An 18939-nucleotide genomic window follows, 5' to 3' on the forward strand; every position below is an offset into this window, starting at 1 on the left:
CACTTACCTCACCAACCACATCCATACCTATTGCATGAGCTAAAACTTCTGACTATAATAAGAATTCAATAAATTCTTTAAAGGTTTCCTGTGTGAGTGGTAGCCCCAAAGATAGAGCATGCACAATCAAAATAAGCTCAAGCATAAAGGGTGCAAAATAAAAATAAATACAAAGATAAAGGGTGTAAACTCAAAACAAATACAAACGTAGAAAGTGTAATTAAGGGTGCCAATTTGGCTGTTAATAGAAAGCCAAATTGTTGGTTTTGGGAACTTAACCCTGATTATGTTGATCTACTAGCTTATGTCTATCATAGAGTACAGCAACAAGTGCCGGAACTGGAAATGCTACAAATTGGTGGTGAAGTTGATCCTCAAGTACGTGACAACTGCAAACATACCAGGATGGTTTCATTCATACCTTCCAGAGGTCCAAGATTGAATCTTTGTTCCATCAATAATTATTGATCTTGACCGTCATCATTTCGTTTTTCAGTATGTGAATCTGTTTGTAGATCATGATTTGTAGGGTAGCTAGCTAGCTAGGTACAACAAATTAATGGCTTGATTTCTTGCAACTACATGGAAAAAAAAAACATTTGAATCAACTTCTTTATGAGAAATTTTTTTGATTCAAATGTTTCTGGAAGCTTATTTGATGCTGTTGAGTTCTTGCTGAAATTGGATTGATTACACCTGGAAATCTCAATGAATGAGGTTTTCATTTGGAAATCTCAATGTTGAAGAATTATTTGATGCAAGGCTTTTCTGCTACTGTGTGTGGTCTATGACATTCTTAAAAAAAATAAATAATAAATAAAAAAGCAAAATCATATACATTAAAATATCTCCCGAAAGAGCAACTTGTCAAACAGAGAGACAGAATGTGCTTATTGTTTTTTTTTTTTTTTTTTTTTTGGAGTAGTATAAAATTGATTAATGGAAATGAAATGGTGAACTATTTGATGTTTCCTTGGTGTATAATTTGTCATGAAAGGGAGTGAATGAAATGGTGAACTGTTGGATGTTTCCTTGGTTTATTTACTGAACACGGTTTTCCTCTTAATGTTAATCTAACCTGAATTATATATAATGTAAAAAAGGTTTTTCTTGTTACCATCTCTACTCATAGACACCGATCAAACTGGCTCAACCAAGCCATGCACACCAGCAATGGAGCAATGGTGATTTTAGGTGGCGTCGCTGTCAGCCACCGTAAAGTATATGAAGGATTTCTATAGGAAATGCTATGAGCAGCACAAAGGCTTGCTCTAAATGCAATGAAAAACTCCTCCCAAAAAAGTGACCAACCACACTGATCGATAGTACTGTTTGATAATTAAAAAAAATAGATGTAAATCTAGAATAAAATACGAAGAAAAATAGACCTTATTAAGTAGGACTTTTCCAACCATAGAGGGACATGAATTTGTGGCAGCCTGCCAGTACTGCATATTTCTTAACTGTTTAGACTTCAGTTAATAAAGGGCTGAAATCGCCAAACGCCAAAGAGATTTTCCTCTTCAGTAGTTTTGTAGTTCCATCATCTCTTCTCTCAAAACAAATCAAAAGGAAAAATATATAATGAAATTTTAAATTTTAATATTGTGGTGTGGCCTTTTGGCTTGAAATATCATATAGGAAAGTCAATAGTTTTGTAGTTTAAAGAGACCGTTCGTATTCGTTTATTAATTAGAAGAAACAGATTTCAAATCATTCATTCTCTATTGTGGTAACTATAAATTATCAAAAAAATAAATATAATATATAAATATGGTGAGATCTCTTAAAGGCGAAAATGAAGTCTATAGACTACAAAGCATTTTTCAACAATTTTCATTAATCAGGTTTTATCGCCAAATTTTATGTAGAGGCATAAAGGTGTGCATTCGTTGGTTGGATTGGATTTGAGGTATTTCACAACCTTGTCCAACCTTTTTCAGTTGAGAAATCTTCAAGCAAAACCCAATCCATGTGAATTGAGTTGGTTTTGTTTAACTTATTGGTTTGTGGCCATTTTCGTCAAGTCTAATAAGAAAATTGAGCTTATACTGTTCAATAAATGATTACATATTACACAGTTGGATGTAATATTATAGTTTTTTTTTTTTAATTAAATCTCAAATCCTATAAAAAAAAGTTTCAAAAAAATTCAAATAACAAATTTAAAATAAGACTACAAATCTATAATATATCAAATAAACAAACTTATAATAAATCTATATTTTGTAAAATTATTAATAGCGTGAGTTGGGTTGGATTAGTTGAATGAAAAAATTTTCTCAAAAAAAAAAAAAAAAGGATTAATTCACCTACGTACTCACAATAAAACCAACCCAAAAAATCAAGTTCGGATTGTGGGTAATGCACACTCTTAATTCTATCTAGTTCACCTCTTAAATATTTCTCCAACAAGCTAGCTAGCTTTGAGCTAGCTAAATTGCCTAATAGTTACAATAATTCATTATACTAAGGGCATTCACAATGAATTTAGTAAAAAATTTCTAGAAGGTTATTTGTCAATTTTAGCTACCTATCGTTTTGAATACACATCTCAAAAAACTCTTAATTTAAATATATATATATATATATATATATCTATGACTCCCAAGTTCCCAACACCTTCTGAATTTCCTCCTTCATATCCTTAGAAGTAGATTTATTGAAAAAGAGGGAAATTTTTCTTCTATTCCATTAACTTGTTGTCTTAAAATTCTATCATAAGTTCCAAAATATTCAGAACCTTTTGGCAATCATTTCTATTAATCATGCAAAAGAGAAAAGTGTCATTTGCAAAAAGCAGATTTGTAATTAATATGGGATTTCTCTTGCTCAAAGAAAAACCCTCTTATAGAACCATCTCTATCAGCCTGTGAGATAAGACTAAGGAGACCTTCATTACACAATAAAAATAAATAAATAAAAAAAAAGGGTGAGAGTGAGTCTCCTTGGTGAATACCCCAAACGAATAAACCAAAGCCCTTAGGTTTCCTATTAACAAGAATGGAGTATGGTACAAATTTTATACATAGCATCATAAGATTGATCCACCTCTCGCTAAAACTAACTTCCGCATTATCACTTCCAAAAAGTTTACTCTACTCTATCACAGGCTTTACTCGTGTAAAGTTTGAGGGCCATAAATCCTGACTTACTTGTGATTATTCTTTCTATATAGAGTTTCGAAAGCAACAAAGGTATTATTATATGAGATCAAATAGTTTTTTGTAAGGCACTTTGGTGTTTTGTAATAATTGATTTCATTTATTTTTTTTAAAAGAGTATTTTAATTTGTCGTTTCTTAGCTTNTAATAGTTCTTATACAATCGTTTCTTCCAATATTTGAGTAAATTGTCTGCGTCATTAATATGATATCATTGTTAAGTTTGCATATGTTATATTAACTACAAGTCAGTCATTTGCAATAATAGTGAATTTCATAACATGTACAACGAAGACAGAAAATGAAAGAACAATTCCATTGATTAAAATGAAAATACATTACAATCCCTTACATAAAAAAAAATAAAAAAAAAAAACAATAATAAAAAAACACTAATTCAAGTACGAAATAAAACTTTTTTAGACATCTAAGTCTTCGTCTGAGGAGCCAAAGAGTCAACTGTCTGGTTAGGCTGAGCAGTGGCAACATCTGGGGCTTGATCTTTACTTTCTTCTTGAACCTCCTCGGATTGCTTACCCATCCCACCAACTTGACCAAACTCCTTGGGTGCTTCAGTAGGATCAGGAAGGGTCTGGTCGACTATAGGCTGCTCCGAATCTTCTGGGAATTCGCAAATGTCAGGGTGATAGTAAACAACCACATGCAGCCTCAAGTTGGACTCTGGAGGGACCCTAGCAACATCGAGGGCTTTATCCCAAGTTACTTCACAGTACTCTCTGCAGACCTTTGCGAACTCCTCAATAAGTCTGATTGGGTCTCCTCCACCCCAAGCTTATATACTGCCTGTCTCTCAGCCTCCACTGCTTCCTTAGCCAACAGGGCATTCTTCTCGGCCAATTGAGCAGCTTCCTTGGCCTTCTGAAGCTCAGCTCGAAGACCTTGCACTAGCTCCCTCTCTGTCTCCAGATTGGTCTCATGCATGCATATCTGGCTGCGCTGGTCTTCGGCCTGCTTTGTAACATTCTTCAAGCTAGCATTAAGGTTATTCCTATCCTTTGTCACCTCTTTTAGCTGCTCAGACAACTGAGAGTAATCTTCCTTCATATTGCCCAGAGACTTTTCAACCTCAAACCGAGTGTGGGCCTCGGCCTGGGCTTCATTGTAAGTCCTCTTATTCCACTCTTCAGCCACATAAACTTGCTGGGTAATCTACATAGTAGAATGAAGAATTTCAACACAAAACAAAGAAAAAGGAACAAATAAAAAAGATTAATATTTTAACTGAAGAAGTGGATTGATTCACTTACCATGGCTAAATCCCTTTTGAGGGATAAGAAGAGTTCATATTGGCTGAAGCGCTTGTAAGACTCTATGTCCTTCAGAAGGAGAAATGGTTGCTCCAGGGCTTCGACAACTAAACCTGCCCTCCTCCCGTGATAATTTCTGAAGGATGTATACCAGGGGATAGGGGCATCGTCTAGTTCCAGCTTAGGGGACTAGGTGCGCGGTCCTCGGCGTACCTCAGCAACAAAAGGGTCATCTCGGCTATCAGTAGACGAAGCCCTCTTGCTTCGTTGGTCCTTTATTACTTTCTGTTGTTTGGATCCTTTTTGAGGTGCCACCTCCCTTTCTTCATTATCTGCGAAGGGTCTTTTCTTCTTTAGATCTAGCAGTTGCTTTAAGCCGAGATCAAAAGGAACCTGAGGGGGTGGTGGAGGAAGACTGACAACTGGTTGAGACGTACTAGTCTCTTTAGCCCCAGCTTTTTTATTTCTATTTTTCATCAAGTCCTTGAGACTTGCCATGTCTTCCTCTTCTAAAGAATCGTCTAGAAGAGTAGTTATCAGAATAGGAGGGAGAGCACTGGATTTCCTGTCAATCTCCTCCTCAGCGTCAGAAACCTGAACAACCTGAGCCCCTCCTGAAGCTTCTTCTTCAAACTTGAACTAATCGATCTGTTTCTCAAGCGAAGAGGTCGAAGAAGCAACTCTTTCTCTTTCTGCAGCTGCTTCTAGAGGAACCTGTTGAACCAGTTGAATGAGCTGTGGTATACCCTGTGGGTTTAGATGTGGTATGGGAGGAAGATCGAATGGTGATAAAAAATTTGGCTGAGAGACATCTATCCGATTTAACCGATAATCTCCCTGCCTTATAGCGTTACCGACCGACTGAAAATCTTTCGACTTCGGATCGTAGCCGAGAATAAGAGGAACAGCGTGGAGTTGTCCGTCCTCACTTACAAAAATTTCTAACCTTAATAGGTAGTTGAGCGTGGCAACGTTTATGAGGCTAAGCCGAGGAGTAACGTGTTCTCTATCTGTTACATCACAACAGAATTTAAGTATATTCAGAAACTTGAAAATATTGATACAAAGAAAATAAAAATTGTTAAAAAAAAAAACTAAGATCCTAAATCTCTTGTTAGGAGACCTAAATCTAAGATGTCCCACCTGCCTCTACTGGTTGGGTTGGGCAATGAAGACTGTCATGCCACACGCCCGAGACGATTAGATAATTGTCTTTTATCCCTTTGTTAGATTTGGGAAGGCAGGAGAGGAGCCTAACAATGTCGGATCAGGATTTAAGATAATATCACGTTCCCTTCTGGCTATGACACTCGTACATGTGTACCACGTCAAGCCAGGTGAGTCCCAAGCCTAAGTGACAGTTCAAATCCTCAATTGCTCCTAAGATTCTAAAGATGTTGGGCGCACACTGGTCAGGACTAAGCATATGGTTTCAGAGATAGTCTCTGGTAATGGGACCCATAGGGATAGTCATTCTCCCTTCTAGGAAGACGATGATGGGGATTATAACTTTGCCTACCCTTCGATCTGTTAGTAGTCCTTCTAGAGGACAATATCTCAAACCCACATCTTGAGGTATGTGATATGTTGCCCTAAATTCCTCCATCTGGGCGAGGCTATCCACCATATACTTGAATCTACCCATCTCAGTTAAATAAAAAAGGAGAAACACTAAATGCAGTGACTAGGGAGTGAATATTCGAAGGCGAAAAAGCTAGCCGAAGAGAAAATGAAGGGTTTGAGGAGATTAAAACTTACACGAATAGGATTGTGGAGTGATCCCTAAATCCTTAGAAGGATTTGCGCGAATTTTTACAGAAATGAAATGTGTGATTCGAAGAAGACGAGCTTGAACGTTTAGGTTCGCTGGAGAGTAAGAAATCGCAAAGTAAAAGAAAGAGAGTCTTCTTTGAGGCTTTATATAGGGGCCAAAAAGTGGGTGGGAGTTATCCCACCCAGATTCTAAGGAAAAACATCATCCATAGGATCGATGATCCACCGTTGGATGCAAGAGACAGAACGCCGCCTGGAGTAATTAATACCACTTCGTAAATACCGCAACAGCAGCGGCAATAATGAAGCACCCAGGTTTATGCTCACACACGTGCAAACTCAGGTATTCTTCGTGTTTTTATCTTTTATTTTCCGTAACAAATCAAAATTTTATTTTTTCTCCTCGGATGCAAGGGAAAAACTAAAATTTGGGGGGCTATTGTGAGGGTAAAAGCCCAAAATTATGTATTGGGCCTAAGGCCCTATTGGAGGACTAGAGTATGTCCGAAGAGGAGAAAATGATTGAGGAGGAACCCAGGTGGAAAAAATATACCTGGAAATGAACGAAGAGTACAGTCCGAAGAGAGCGTCAGTAGTCCGAAAAGTGTGACCTCCTCCGATATGGAGAGTCTCGGTCAAGCAAGCACCTAGGAGGTTCAAGTGGCCTTCCTGACGGTTCCAATAATAAGGATAAACTTCAGGCATGTATGGAGATGATACGAACGGATAAATATCTAGGGGAAAAGCTGCTACCACCACATTAAATGCACTACAGCAACCTTTCTGGCCACATTAATGTGGAGAAGACCCCTGAACAGTGCACTCTTAACCACCACCACCACTCACAGAGAACCAAAAAAGAGGCCTAATGAGATATATACTCAAGTAGATGCTCAGATGACTAACAAGTGTACAATCAAGATAACCTGAAAGACACTATATAATGTAAAAGATCTCCCATAAGAAGGAAAAAAAAAAAAAATAGAGAGGGGAAAAGAAGAGAAACTGTAGTATTAAAGATTGTTAGAGTTCAAAAACAAGATTCTAATTTATAAATTATCTCCTCGGATGTCTATTTAATCAGGCTTTATGAGTGTTTTTATGTTTATTTATTTTTGAATCTCATGCTAGCCGTTGTTTAATTCCTATCCAGCCCAGCACTTTCACCCACTCTCTACAAATTCATTGTGTTGGGTTCATTGGGCTCAGACTCCAGATCTTTTGGGCTTGGGTTACAAATCTTGACCCTACAATATATATAGAAATATACATTCCACTTACAATGTAAATTTATATTTTAAATACATAAAAATTGGTAAATGTTGTGCACATTTGCAAAATTTGTACATTTTTTTTTTTGCAAATGTATATAATATTTGCTATTTTTTGTGTATATACAATGTAAACTTACATTACAAGTAGAAAGTAAACATATAAAGATCATTTAAAAAAAAAAAAAAAAGCTCAAACCAAGTTGGTAAACTTGAAGGAAAAAAAAAATGAGGAAAAAGGCAATTCACTAAACCAAAAATACTTTTCATAACACTATTCATGAACATATTCGCTCTTTTTATATATAAAAAATAAAAAGTGCACAAATCGATGACTGAAAAAAATAAATAAATAAAAGCGATGAATAGTACATATTGAACAAACCAAAAGTACTGTAACTTTTACAAATTCACCCAACAAGTGTCACAACATTTTCGCAAAACATTTACTTTCAGTTGTGGTTGATCACAGTTTCATATTTTATTATTTTATTTTGACTTATAAGAAATTGACACCTCAATAATTGTGAAAATATTGTAAAATTTGTTGTGACAGTATAATAATATATATGCGGGTTCTTATAAATATTTAAAAGAAAAAAAAGTATAAACGAAAGACTAAAAAAAAAAAAAAAATGATGTAGCTATTGTAGCGACAGTGCCACTTGAACAAACCAAAGTGGCACTATAGCAACTGTTCAAAAATTAGGAAAAAAAATAGCTCACTGCCTGCACTAAAAGGGCATTGTAGAGGCATTGCCTCTTTTTATATGGTAGTAGAAAAAAGAGCACAAATCAATGACTTGAAAAAAAAAAAAAAAAAAAATTTGAACAAACTAGAAATACTGTAGCTTTTACATATTCACCTAACAAGTGTCACAATATTTTCACAAAACATTTATTTTCAGTTGTGGTTGGTCAGAGTTTCATATTTTATTATTTTATTTTGACTTATAAAAAATTGACACCTCAATAATTCTAAAAATATTGTGAAATTTAGCTATATATATATATATATAAGGGAAAAAAAAAGGTACAAACGAAGAAAAAAAAAAAAAAAAACCAAAGTGGCACTATAGAGGCATTGTCTCTTTTTATATTGTTAATAGATTTTCTTATAACAATTGTTTCTAAAAAGAAAATTGTACTTATCACAATTAATCGGGTTGGATAGTGCAGTCCAGGTTTCACTTATGTACTTATCATTATGTGATCAGTTTTTACTATAATTAATAAAAATAAATAGAGAAGAACAAGAACAAGAATCATATAATCTTTAAACTGTAATCATGAGAACAATCCTGTCTTTAAACTTATTGCTTAAAATACAAGAAATGTTATATCCACAATATTTTCATAATAAATTCTACATAATAAACTGTTATTGGCAGATAAGTAAAAAATTAATATCAGGAGTAAAACCAAATTAAAATCAATAATAACTTGCCAACTTCGTTTACCATGAAGTTGTTGTGGACACATTTTTGTTATGTATAGTTCCACCACATGGGCTAATGGCTCAGCGGTAAATCAGCCCAGAGGAGCTGATGTGTTACAGGAAATCCTTCGCATTCCTTGCCCCCAAATCCGATCAATTCTTAGGTAGGCCCGAAGTAGTGTTTTGGACTCACAAAAGGTTGGCCCCATGGTGCTGCTCCAGGGCTACCTATGTATTTTCGCCCAAATCTAGTTTCGCTAGGGCCAATTGGATAGATTTGTCAGACCTATAATTGAGTATAGAATAGATCATCCAGCAGCATACTGATATATTTGTACTTAACATCAACCTTTCTCCAGAATCACACGTTCTGAACATGGAACCGTGTAAATTTGGTCATTCAAGTCTGCTGGTCGGATTGACAATTTGGACATTTGTGCCACCGTAATAAACGCAAAATATCAGTGCAGAATTTTGTATGCAGCAATAATTAAGTCTATGGTCCACAAAGGCACAAGCTCGAATGCCTAAACAACAAAAGCAAATGTAGCTGGAAAGCATTTTCATCTTTTAAGGCTCCCCCTCTCTACCAAAATGCACCCCATCATGAAACTTTCATTTCAAGCTATCAAGCTAATCCAAACTTCGAATATATGTAGACTCTAAATAGTGATAGCTACCTCATCTTAGTGCACAGGCTGAAATTAATTACTCAAAATTGTAGTTGGTCTGGAAAATCCTTCTTATCCGTGTAGCTATATAGTGACATTACAGTTTACACTCATATACAGACTTGAATTACAAAATTTCAATAGACAAGATAGACCTATGTGAAAGAAACAGAGTGATATTTGAAATCAGAAAAAGAACCGTGGCCAATATTCACAGAATGCAAATTCCTACCCGGTGAGGCACATTTAGTCCTCAAATCTTTTAAGCCAGTGAATCCCGAGAAGCTAAGAGTTGCGTTTGGAAGCTTTTAAACGTGAGCGTGGTCCTTTAGTCCTTGCTTCAAGAAGCTTTGCCTTCAAAGTATTCTCCTTTAAGCCTGGAGGCAATTTTGAAGATGACTCGGAGACATCAAGATCTGGGGATATTACTTTTGACATCCATTGTCGCACTGGACTTGCCTGGTTCCTCCATCCAGAGTTACTGCAGCATGCCTCACCAAAATTACTATCAGGATTTATGTTCACACCATCTGACAATGAGAATTGACTCCTTATTAGGCTATCGACCATGTAGCTTGAATTCGACCCATGGATTTCATTATGTTTACTCCTGTTTTGGTAACTGCTGTCTTCATTGGCTTCACATTGTCCAGGCATTTGGAATGTGCTTATATCAATGGGCTTCCCCTCTGTAGTTTTACCCTGTTCAGTTTCCACTACCTGGGACTTCTTATTTCCATTACATGACATAGCCCGAGACATCTGTTCTTCAAACTTAACTTGCAAGTTTGAGGGAGTACGACTTTTTACTCGTTCTTGAGAGACAAGTTTTTTTTTCATGTCATTTGATTTCACTGCTTCATCAATATGATTGTCTAGAGCTTCATCCACGTGTGATTTGAAGTCATTGTTGCTGGGTTTTTTCAGCTCAAAACAATGTGAATCACTGCCTACAGAATCTTCTTCATCCCCCATGTCCTGAGGTGCACTCAGAGCCTCATTCAAAGGGACAGATTCAAGTGACTTGCGCCGATCCCTCAGCAATTGATTATCTGTATTCTTAGAGTTATCCATGCGTTTAGTTTGAAGGAAGGTTTCTATTTCAAGGCTTAACTTGTCCACCATTGAGTTCTTTCCTGCAAAACCACACTGAGCTTCTTCTAACTGCATCTGCATCCGTTCATCAAGCCATGATTCAGATATATGGAGAATCAAACGATCACGGTCAGCCCCTCCAGCCCAATCCTTGTCAGATTTCTGTTTCAAAGCATGTACCTCTTGTTCATAGTCTTTAATTCCCCCAGCAAACTCATCACAGAGGTCTTCTAACAATATCCTTGATTTTCTCTCACTTTCCAGCTCTTTCAGAGCATTAGAAAGAGAAGATTTCACCTCAGAAAAATCTCGAGCTAACTTTCTGTGTAGGCTCTCTGATCTTTTCCTTAACTTCCTCTCATCTTCTAGCTCATCTCTCACAGATTGAACAGCAGCATGGATCCGTTCCTGTTCCTTACTCTTCCGAACAAGTTTATCTTCTGCCATTTGCTTCATCAAATCATCCATCTCATGTCGACCAGCTTGCCTATCTCGTAGCAACTCTTTGATCTTGAGCCGGGATTGGTCTAGCTCCATTTTCAATGCTTTTATCATTGATATATTGGAGGCATGCTGTTCTTCCAGGCTCCATATCCGATTTAATACTTTGAGCAGTTCTGTAGATGTTTTAAGATTATAATTTGATCCACCTATCCTTCCCTTAAAATCCAAAGAACTAGTAGGAGTGACTGCAGGATTATAATGTGCCACCTGCAAAAGAAAGGCATGAGAGAACATACACAAAAGAAAATGAAGAGGACTGATTTGGAAGGTTAAGGTATGATGGTGCACTAAAGGATAAATTTAATGATACCAAGACTGAAACTCAATGAGAGAGCACATGCTGTGCACACTATAATTAGTTTATATGTCTTCGAAGTCAACTTTAAGCAGAGAAGATTGACGGATCTTCATAATAAATTTAGAATACTCCAAAATTATAATTAAAAATTGGTTTAATATTTCAAGGACAATTTAATTGCTCCATAGTCTTTCACATTGTATTCAAAGATTGAGTTCTCGAATCTTTCATATTCCGTATTCTTTATAGTAACATCTCCAGAAGCAAGACCAATATTCAAAGTACAAAAAAAAAAAAAAAAAAAAAAAAAAAAAAAAAAAAATCCATTTGCTTCATCAAATCATCCATCTCATGTCGACCAGCTTGCCTATCTCGTAGCAACTCTTTGATCTTGAGCCGGGATTGGTCTAGCTCCATTTTCAATGCTTTTATCATTGATATATTGGAGGCATGCTGTTCTTCCAGGCTCCATATCCGATTTAATACTTTGAGCAGTTCTGTAGATGTTTTAAGATTATAATTTGATCCACCTATCCTTCCCTTAAAATCCAAAGAACTAGTAGGAGTGACTGCAGGATTATAATGTGCCACCTGCAAAAGAAAGGCATGAGAGAACATACACAAAAGAAAATGAAGAAGAGGACTGATTTGGAAGGTTAAGGTATGATGGTGCACTAAAGGATAAATTTAATGATACCAAGACCGAAGCTCAATGAGAGAGCACATGCTGTGCACACTATAATTAGTTTATATGTCTTCAAAGTCAACTTTAAGCAAAGAAAATTGACGGATCTTCATAATAAATTTAGAATACTCCAAAATTATAATTAAAAATTGGTTTAATATTTCAAGGACAATTTAATTGCTCCATAGTCTTTCACATTGTATTCAAAGATTGAGTTCTCAAATCTTTCATATTCCATATTCTTTATAGTAACATCTCCAGAAGCAAGACCAATATTCAAAGTACAAAAAAAAAAATTAAATAAATAAATAAAATAAAACTTTTAATGCAGTATCTCTCTTCTCCTTAAAATTGAAGCAGAAAGAGTATCCACCTAACAAATTATACGTAAAAAATAACATGATGCTTATGGCTTACCTCCATGGTTTAATCATTAAGTATAGGGGAAAAAGAAGAAGAAGAAGAAGAAGAGGAACAGATTCAAAACAATGCTATCAGAAAATCTTTAACAATTGCTTAACAAAAAGGGATTAGGAAAAAAAAAACAGTCATAAACACTCAATGGCAATGCTATTAGAATCAACCCTATAACCCAGGGAACAAAAAAAAAAAAAACTTTTCTTTCAACAAAACCCTAACAGGTTTCCAGACCAACTGGATGAACAAACAAATAAGTAGTAATAAATGAAAGAGCAAGCATTGCACAAGTGAAACATGCTTGAAATAAAAATAACAAGTATAACAACACGTGACATCTCATCAAACGATTTTGCCCAACACTGTAAGCTCCTTCTACTCTAAAAATCCACGAATCCCACTAACCATCAATAACTCGATACATTCAAAGCAAAGCAAAAAAACAAAACACCCATCAACATTACCTCAAAACAAACAGAACATCACTCATCCACACATGATCTTACCAAATGAAGCTATCAGGAAAAAAATTAAAAGGTAAAAATAAAAACTATAAAAGGAAGGTTTTTTTTTTTTAGAAAGTATTTTCAAAACAAATAGCATCACAAGCCAAAATTGGACATACCCAGAAAGTGAAACATGAAAAACAATCAAAACCCACATAAAAAAACCTCAAATCTAATAAATAAAAGAAGTAGAGAGAGAGAGAGAGAGAGAGAGTACCTGCTCAGGAGAACTAGGAGAATTATCAGCCAAAAAGTGAGAAAGGTCAAGACCCTTGTCCTTGCTGAGCTTATAATGGTGATGTGGGTGGCGGCGCAGCCTAGAGTCGGCACCACCTCCACCACCATTACTAACACCTCGGTGCATTTTAGAGAGTGGAAAGTAGTGCTGAAACTCCCAAAGTGCTGCAGCAAGTTTTCTAGCAGAAGGAGAAGGAAGAGAGTGAGAGAAAGGAAAGTAATCCTTATTATTAATTATGGTATCATGGGCAGCAAGGGTTGAAGGAGGAAGAGGAGCCCAAAGTCTCCAAGAGTGCACTGGAGTACTTGGGCCCCCTCTTTTCCCTACCAATAATGCCCCTCTCCTCAACTTTTCTCCCAAATTTTCCTCCTTTTCTGCTTCCCCTTCCCCACTTTTCCCTCCCCTTTTCATTTTTTTTATTCTCTCTCTCTCTCTCTCTCTCTCTCTCTCTCTATAACAAAACCTCGGTCTCCTGCCTTTCATTTACGTCGAAGTTGAACATAGCCTATAGGCAGATAGTGCCACTTTTGGCGATTTGCGGAACGCATGGCATACCGACAAGTGTGAAAAGATTTGATCGAGACTTTATGGTCAACATTGTGAAAGATTGCACTAAAAAAAAAACCATTGTCTGTTGTGCATCATCTAAAAGGGCGGTTAAGAAATAAGATGTATCTAATATTTAGTTAATTATTAATATTTTTATATGAGTTTTGATTCTCACACCTTTATTATTTCACATCTCTTTCTTCACAGTTACTTTTAATGTGTTAAAATTAGGACATTTTCATATTAGTTGTAAATGTGTATGTAAAATAGTAAATAGTAAAATATTCACGAGTGTGAAAAAATAATTAATTTTTTTTATATGTTTAAAAAAATTTAATTAAAATATGCATAAATATTTAAAAAAGAACATATATATACTCACAATGTATTTATTGTGTAAATCAATATGACAAAACTTAAGTACAATTTCTAAGAAGTTGTACTTTAAATTCTCCAACTACATTTAATTGTATCTATATTAATCAATGAATTATATTGTTGAGTTTAATTGTTAAAAAAAAAAATGTAGTACTTACGGAAATAGCAAAACTTGGGTACAGTATCTTAATTGCTAAATTCATCACAAACGGTACAAAACACTTTACTCTGTAAAATTTTGGGATGTTTGAATTTTATACCTTAAAGTAAAATTTTGGGATGTTTGAATTTTATACCTTAAAGTTTCAAAATTTAAGGGTGTAAAATTCAAATACCCCCAAAAGTTTAGAGGGTTTAGAGGGTAAAATCCAAATTTGAAAATATTAGGGTGTAAATTTCAAACATCCCCAAACTTTAGAGGGTAAAATTCAAATTATAAAATTTCAAGATGTAAAATTTAAACTCTCTCAAAATTAGGGGTGTAATTTGTAATTTATCCTAAAAGAATAAGATATCTAAGAGCAATCGCACCCGTCCATGGAAAATAGAAAAAGTGTTGAATTTTACACATTTTTGCTCAAAAACTACCCACAGTGGGTTTATAACACTGTACATATGCAAAAATGCTAAATAACTGATTATATTTACACGTTACTATAGCTTTGTATTTGATTATTAAATCAAATTTTTCTCTCTCCTTTCTCACCTTCGTTCTCTCTCTTCCCTGATTCTCTTCAATCCAAAAAAAAAAGAGGAAGAAAAAGAAATCAACTCAAACAAATCTAAAAATTCATCACAAATCCAACACAAAATCAACCCAAAATAAATCCAACGAAAAACCCATTAAAAAACCAAATCAATCTAAAACCCACGCCAAAGTTGCTATTGCTACTGTCATGGAAGCTTGGGTTTAGTACTCGTCACTGCCATGAGAAAGAAGTGAAGATTCAGACCTTACCGACCTGAATTAGGTCTGTGATTGTTCAAGGATCGGGTTTGGACCGTTGTTTGTGGTGGTGCCACTGATCTTCGTTGCCACTGGTGGTGGCAAAAGGCTTCAAGGCTCTAGCCTTGGACAGAGCTCAAGGCAAGTTCTGGCTATGGAGGATTGCGAGGGATAGAGAGTTTTAGAGATAGAGAGGAGATGGTTGGGCTAGAGAGAGAGAGAGAGAGAGAGAGAGAGAGACTATTGTTAGAAAAAAATGAAAAAATACAAGAGAAAAAACGTATGTGTGGGTTTGGGTAGGTGAAAAAAATAGTAATAATAAATGATTATTAAAAAAAATCAAAGTAAATAATAGATAATCTGATATAGTTATTTTTATAAATTATTTGTATATAATATAAAAGGTAGATTTTTATATTAAAATAGGAAAAAAAAAAGTTTGGACAGATTAAAGCAAATCCTCGAACACAATAATAAAATTAATTACATGGCTTCAGTCAATAATATATATATATATATATATATATAAAGTTTGTCTATATCTACAATTGTTCTTAATAATAAAAAATAAAAAATAACAATGTAGATTTAGTGTCCATTTGGCTCTAGTTTAAAAAATCAGTTTATTTATTATTTAACATATTTTTGCTATTATTTATGATTTCACAGTACTTTTTAGTACTATTTATGAGTTTTATTGTATTATTTCATTTAATTTTTATCTTTATTTACGATACTTTTAGGAAAAAAGTTTTACTTTCAATAAAATAAGTGGATTCAAACAAAAAAAAAAAAATTCTCTACGAATGGGTATCCTTGACATTCAGTCATTCACCACGTTGGGAATGTGGAGGCGGCAGCTATAGATATAAACTTCGAAACAGCAAGTTTGGAATTTTCTTTCATAGAAGAATTATAGGTACAGGTACTAGGGCTGTCCACGGGTCAGGTTGGGTCAGGTTTAGGCCTAACTCGGACTCGACCCGACTAGATCGAGTTACCAAAATTGTGACCCGNCTCTCTCTCTCTCTCTCTCTCTCTCTACACTTTAAAGGGTTCTTCTTCACTCTCTCTCATTCTTTAACTTTTTTTTCTTTTTCTTTTTCTTTTTTTTTGGTTTTTTGGGATTTTTGATAGTTTGGTTGGTCTGGTTTTTGAGCGTGTAGTATTGGGTTCTGTTTTTTTGTTTTGTGTTTTTCTTTGTTCCTTTTGCTCCAAGTTCAGGTTTTGATCTCCATGGCCAAAGAGGTTTCATGATCAGAATTTTTGGTTGGATGACCTGTCGTGCATTTACTTAGGTAACCCGCCAAATACGTGGCTGTAATGTAGTGAAAAGGTTGAGAGAATGAGAATCACTGTATTTTGTATTTACTATTGACCCCTTGGAAAAAGGAAAAAATCTTTGATAAGCTGGAATTTTGTGTAATATTCAACGTCTTCCATCACACTGTCAGACACAAGCCTTGGCACCACATTTCTCATCTCATCACTCACGTGTGGACGATAATAATGTATTTACTATCTAGATTCTTACGGTGCCATAACCATAATGAAAAAATCCATAACATTTATAAAAATCAATAAATAATAATACTTAGTGAAGTTTGGACCACTTAGAAACACTTTTTTCACAACTATTTTATATAGTAGACTGTGACTATCTATTTATCATTTGAGTTTTCATTAACGTATATCCTTAGACATATGTTAGTAAAACATTTTAAGAAAATTTTTATTGAGAATTAAAAGAGTTGTCAAATATTTTTATAGTTTTTTTAATTTTTGAAAAAAAAATTTAAATGGATTATTAATTTATGATCTAAAGACATATATTAATCGAATCCTTTATTATTTTATAAAGACCTACTTTTTTTTTACCACTCACAAAATGTCACATCAAAATTGTAACAAAGTTGTAACACAAAATGGTATGATACTAGATTTTTTTTTTTTTTTTTTTTTTTTTTTGTAAATCCTACTATCTTAGTGCAACATGTATTTCATGTGTCAATTTCATGCCCAATTTCACAACTTTTTGAAGTCTTCAATTATAAGTGGTAGAAAAATAATAACTCAGTGAAGTTGGGCACTCAGTCTCAAATAGCTGTCTTAAGTTTGACTAGGAGCACATAGTTCAAGTCCGATCACCAGCACTTTCAAAAAAATTCTCTGGGCCAGCAATTTATTCCGCTATGGGCCCACTCATCGTGAACAATAATTAATCTCTAGTTGAAAATTTTGAAAAAAACACAGTGGGGAACCAAAAAATAATAATAATAATAATGTTAGGCTTATATGCAATAGATCACATCAATATATTTTAAATTTGGTGTAAGGTATGTCCTAAATTTATTTATTTCGGTCAATTTGCATGTGAAGCAGTTGTCTGCTAAATTTGGTGGGTCTTGATTTCCAAACTTTGAATTTTGAGAGGCAACAACTATATTATTTAAGGTTTCTTGTCATCTGAAATTATGACACTGAACAGGACAGAAGTTAAGTTACAGCTCAACCTACTTTACAGTGCCACTTAGTCATAAGATTAAAACCTTCATTGCACTAAAATAGAATTGTCACAACTGACCTACCCCTTATTCTGGTTTGAAAAATTCCAATTTCGGTGAATATGATTTATGAATATAGAATAGTTCTTGCTTTGCTAAGAGATTCCTTGAGTTCATGTGAATTTGACGTGCAAGTTCATTACAAGATTACCTTTTTTTTTTGTTAGAAAAGGAACTTCATTAAAGAACTAAGAACCAGAAATACAAGAACGAATAAGGCGCTCATAAGATGCGCCAACTGAGTCCAACCTCAGAAGAAAAGCCACCTCCATTGGAGGTTCTAACAAAACAACAAAATCTTGTGCTAAGAAAGCTCCCCTTCTGGCAAGGGGAACTTGTGAATTTGCATAAATTTTATTAACTCAATTTTTGACAAGCCTTTTGGGCCCAAATTAATGGGTTTTAACAAAGATTTAGATATTTTTGAACCATGTAAATATATGGTACGGGCCTTCACATTTTTCATTTCAAATTGGGCCTTCAAGCTCAGCCTGTATTCCATTCCACAACTTTAAATCTTTTGGGCCTACAGGCCTTTAAGTACAAATTTTTATTAGTACAAATTTAATGTTTCACATAAAAACATTAGCAAGCACATAAAAACAGTAAATAACACGTAACACAACCTGGGTAATTAGCAAGCACATAAAAACACCTAATATCACATTCTAACCACCTGTTAAAACCACACAATACCAAAAAAAAAAAAAACATTTTTCAAAATGCCACAGTCTTAAGACCTAGGCACTGGGTAGTACATAAAAACACACATAATATCACTTTCTAACCACCTATTAAAACTACACAATACAAGAAAGAATTTTTTTTCAAAATGCCTAGGAATTAAGACCTAGGTAGTACCTTAAAAATCCAAAAACAAATCAAAAAAGTCTAATAAGCACAAAAGCACATCTCAACCTATTAAACCTGTCAAGTTGTGCCAACCATTCCATACATGTAACACAACTTTTACACAAGCCAGCAAAACAAATTCTAACAAATAATTCAATCACAGCCACACCACAAGTATGGCAATAAGAGCATCTTGCAATATTTCCATAAAATCAGAGAAGGCAAAAAGGTACTTACTGCAAGTGTGTAAGGCAATAAACTACCAAGGCAGTAACTAGTTATAATTAGTTACAATATTATGAAATAGCTAAGTATTTCCAAAA

The 18939-nt window shown here is 34.7% G+C and overlaps 2 protein-coding genes across 2 annotated transcripts; both read right to left on the bottom strand.

Moving 5' to 3' along the window:
* Positions 1–9631: 9631 nt before the first annotated feature.
* Positions 9632–11418, bottom strand: LOC111986364 (uncharacterized protein At5g41620-like). The gene has a single exon (XM_065773599.1). The coding sequence runs from the start codon at positions 11415–11417 to the stop codon at positions 9870–9872; it is 1548 nt and encodes a 515-aa protein (XP_065629671.1). The 5' UTR covers position 11418; the 3' UTR covers positions 9632–9869.
* A 1187-nt stretch (positions 11419–12605) lies between these two features.
* On the bottom strand, positions 12606–13777 carry LOC136067546 (uncharacterized protein At5g41620-like). Its single transcript, XM_065773600.1, has one exon. The coding sequence runs from the start codon at positions 13736–13738 to the stop codon at positions 13262–13264; it is 477 nt and encodes a 158-aa protein (XP_065629672.1). The 5' UTR covers positions 13739–13777; the 3' UTR covers positions 12606–13261.
* Between the last annotated feature and the right edge of the window lie 5162 nt (positions 13778–18939).

Source organism: Quercus suber, unplaced genomic scaffold, assembly GCF_002906115.3.
Source record: "Quercus suber isolate HL8 unplaced genomic scaffold, Cork oak 2.0 scaffold_77, whole genome shotgun sequence".
Classification (NCBI taxonomy): domain Eukaryota; kingdom Viridiplantae; phylum Streptophyta; class Magnoliopsida; order Fagales; family Fagaceae; genus Quercus; species Quercus suber.